The 3,467-nt window shown below is 41.3% G+C and overlaps 1 protein-coding gene across 2 annotated transcripts; it reads right to left on the reverse strand.

Annotated features, from left to right (window-relative positions):
• Nucleotides 1-822: 822 nt before the first annotated feature.
• LOC6045829 (4'-phosphopantetheine phosphatase) lies at nt 823-3,215 on the reverse strand. 2 transcript variants are annotated; one of them, XM_038257121.1, is made up of 6 exons: nt 3,074-3,215; nt 2,651-2,971; nt 2,380-2,585; nt 1,474-1,616; nt 1,127-1,415; nt 823-1,071 (listed from the first exon to the last, which is right to left on the reverse strand). In XM_038257121.1, the coding sequence occupies exons 2-6, from the start codon at nt 2,902-2,904 to the stop codon at nt 884-886; spliced, it is 1,080 nt and encodes a 359-aa protein (XP_038113049.1). In that variant the 5' UTR covers nt 2,905-2,971; nt 3,074-3,215; the 3' UTR covers nt 823-883. The 2 variants fall into 2 exon arrangements, with proteins under 2 accessions (XP_038113049.1, XP_038113048.1); XM_038257120.1 differs by having other exon boundaries at nt 3,070-3,213.
• Between the last annotated feature and the right edge of the window lie 252 nt (nt 3,216-3,467).

Below are 3,467 nucleotides of genomic sequence, written 5' to 3' on the forward strand. Positions count from 1 at the left end.
GCAATCCGAAGCTGTTCGTTTTTCGCACAATTCGACGGATTTTTTTTAATTTTGAGTTCACTATATCTTAGACATGTGCCAGTGCGTGGCCGAATGGTTACGCTGTCTGCTTTGTAAGCGGATGATTCTGGGTTCGATTCCCATCTGCTGCAACCTTCGATCGGATGAGGAAGTAAAATGTCGGTCCCGGCCTTGGTTGTTAGGAGTCGTCTCCATGCCATATGTACAAACAACACAACAAACCAAACCTACTCCGGTGGAAACGCTGGCGGCGGTTGGACTCGCAATCCAAAGGTCTTCAGTTCAAACACTGGGGTGGAAGGTTCCTTGGAGTAGAAAGAGGCTTGGGTGCTTTCCCCATTCAAGCCTTCGGACTCCTAGGTTCGAGCAGAAACTTGCAATAGAGACCACAAAGACCCGGGGGTCGTTAATGTGGATGGTTTAAATTTTTTTGATCTTAGACATGGTCAGCAGGCGTGGCTGAATGGTTACGCTGTTCGCTTTCTAAGCGGATGACAATGGGTTCGATTCCCATCTGCCCCATCGGATGGCGAAGTAAAACGTCGGTTACGGCCTTAGTTGTTATTATGGCGTTAAGTCATTCCAAGTGTAATAGTCGTTTTCCTGATTGCCCTGATCCCCGCTGATGATCAGTAGCAGCAACATTCGAGTGTTTTCCTCATTCAAGCCTTTCGAGCAGAAACTTTCAATAGAGACCACAAAAGGCCTGTGGGTCGTTAAAGTGGATGGTTTCTTGTTGTTGTTGTATCTTAGTCAACTTCAAAGCTGAAACCGAAGGAAAAAGATGCAACATAAAATAAATGTGATTTGTTTCGATATTTTATTATAATCATCATCAACCAGATCAAATCAATACATAATATCATACTTTTTCATATTTACAGATTACGGAAAAAGTATCTCCTCCGAGGTAATTCGCGAGCCACTCGTTTTTAACAACCGCCAATTTCAATGCATCGCATGAAAATTTCGCGTTCAAATTGGTGTGCAATGCTCTTGCCATTCCGACTATAATGAGCAGATCGCTATCCGCGGTGGCATCAGACAATTCTGGAAATTAAGAAGAGAGTAAATAATAGCATCAAACGGATATTTTTACACGCACCTTGCGAAATGTTTCGAAAATCAAGACAGGGACCATTCTGATCATTTCCGACAATTTGCAGCATTCCCGAATGGTACGCTTGGTTGATTGTTTCGCATTCAGAGCAGCACTCTTTGACGACCTCGTTGAGCTCTTCGTACGTGATGTCGTTCAGTGCGGGTTCTGTGTTGGCGCAGAGCAAAACTTTGGTTTTACGCAGCAGAAGCTCGCGCACCAAAGGCAGTATCCCTAGGACAATATCAATTCCTGAGTTGTCGGTAAAGATGGTAGCACACGAATGTGCTGGTCCCTGTAAAAGTATTTGAGTAAAGTTTGTGCCTTTTGATATAATTACTCTGACCTCTTACCTTCATCCTTTCCAGCCATTGCTCTAGGCAATCTACTAGCCATGGTCGTTTCTGTATTCGCTCCAGAGCCTCTTCCAAGCCAAAGCCGGCATCTTTTTCTAGGATTTGAGAGACGGCCTGTGCGCCCCAGTCGAACATATTACCTGTGGTAAATTGGCCACAGATTAGAAAGTATTTAATTTCAAAACAAGTTTGGTTAAAACGCCAAGCAAAATAAATCCGGTTTGGATTCACAGCAACTGAACATTTAATCATTCGCTTTTGATGTTCCAATTACATACACAGAAGCAAACAAGCTGAGAACATGGCACACAAGAGATTATGTTGCCCTACGTTTGAATTGTAAAAGGTAGTAAAATTGAAAACCAACGTGGTGTGATCTCCATATCTTATAAGGATTAAAGTATTACTAGTTTATATTAACTACTAACACAAACAAATTATTAAACACTCACGCAGGAACATTAGGGTGCCAAGAAAAATATGACATCCGAGCACAATTATAGATTACTTTTTCAAAACAACCAATGCGCCTTGGATTTCCTATGTACACCTTTTGAAAAAGCAAGCGAGAATTCTTTTCCACATTTCTTAAGCAAAATTAAGTATTGGTGTCTGTTTTGAACCAAATTGGTTTAGTTCCTAGCCGAGGATTGATCTACCAATCTTTCGCTTACAAGGGGGAAGCGTTTCCACCAGGCAATAAGGCTCGGCCATGCGAAAACATCGTTTCAAAATTTGACGGGCTAAAATATCTCCAACTGTAGTGAGATTCTTATTGGAAAATTAACGCTCTACAATTTAGACGGAAGGTATAGAACGATCTGAGCTGATTAAATTCAGTGTTTGTCACCCTGATGAACTCTTATCTTATAATATCATAATGTTTTAAATAAAGATAATTACCAGCCAGCACTCCTTTGATAATAGCGGTCCATTTTGCATTCATGTCATCGACTTGATCTAGCCATTGGAGCCGGGCAGGAAGTTTTTTCAGTGATGCTTCGTTTTCTAGATTTTTCTGTTCTTTCCATGGGTCAGAAAATCCGTACAATCTTAGTGATTTTTGGTTTAGTTCCAACAGAGTCCGAATTGTCAAAGGCTGGTCATTTCTAAAACAATATATAAAAAAGTCATTGGCGTTTTCGGGCCAAGCGCAATCCATCCATCGACTTACGGGTCAACATTGGCTTTCTTAAGTTGCCTCAACTTTTCCTGATAGTGCTCCCGGAACTGGGCGGCTCGGGCATCGGCAGATGGGTCCGATGATTGGCTCTTCGCTGCCTGTAGTTCAAACTTCAGCACAAGCCGGTCAAAGCACCCAAACCAATACTCTTTAGCAGCAGCATCCCTGTTTAGATCCAGCGAATCCGGAATGTAACTAGCTAAGTCTTGGAGCAATGGAAATCCTTTCGATGATGAGGATGACATATTTTGCAGAATTTTTTCGGGAAATGTTGACAGTTTCCAAGTTGGTTCACATCAACAAATTACCTTGCTTTTTTGGAGAGAGATTCAAAAATAACAGTGCTTCAAAGCTCAAGTCAAATACAATACATAAAAAATATAATCATAGTAAGGCAAGGTATTTCTCACACACAATTGCTCTTGTCGCGACGTAACAAATGTATATCGCTGGTTATATCGGGATCAAAAAATAAATTTCTCTGATAACAAATCAAATACACATACGGAAAGGCATACAACACAGGTAGACCGCTCTTAGCGATTACTTGCTTCAAAGCTCAATACAAATGACTAGCTAGGTTGTTTCAATATTAATTCCAGCTGTATGAGTGTAATGCCAACGGGCCCCGTCTTTTGTATTAAGGTGGTTGAGAAGTACAGTTCCTGGTGTATGAGTGGATTTTGAACAGTTGTTTATGGCTCTGAAAGGCATCATTCCCGATCGGCCATTTGGCGGCCATCTTTGTTTTAGAAAAACGTTCAAATCTCGATTAAGAATGCCTCAATCAAAAATGGTTTTCTACATC

This window comes from Culex quinquefasciatus, chromosome 2 (assembly GCF_015732765.1).
Source record: "Culex quinquefasciatus strain JHB chromosome 2, VPISU_Cqui_1.0_pri_paternal, whole genome shotgun sequence".
Taxonomy (NCBI): Eukaryota; Metazoa; Arthropoda; class Insecta; order Diptera; family Culicidae; genus Culex; species Culex quinquefasciatus.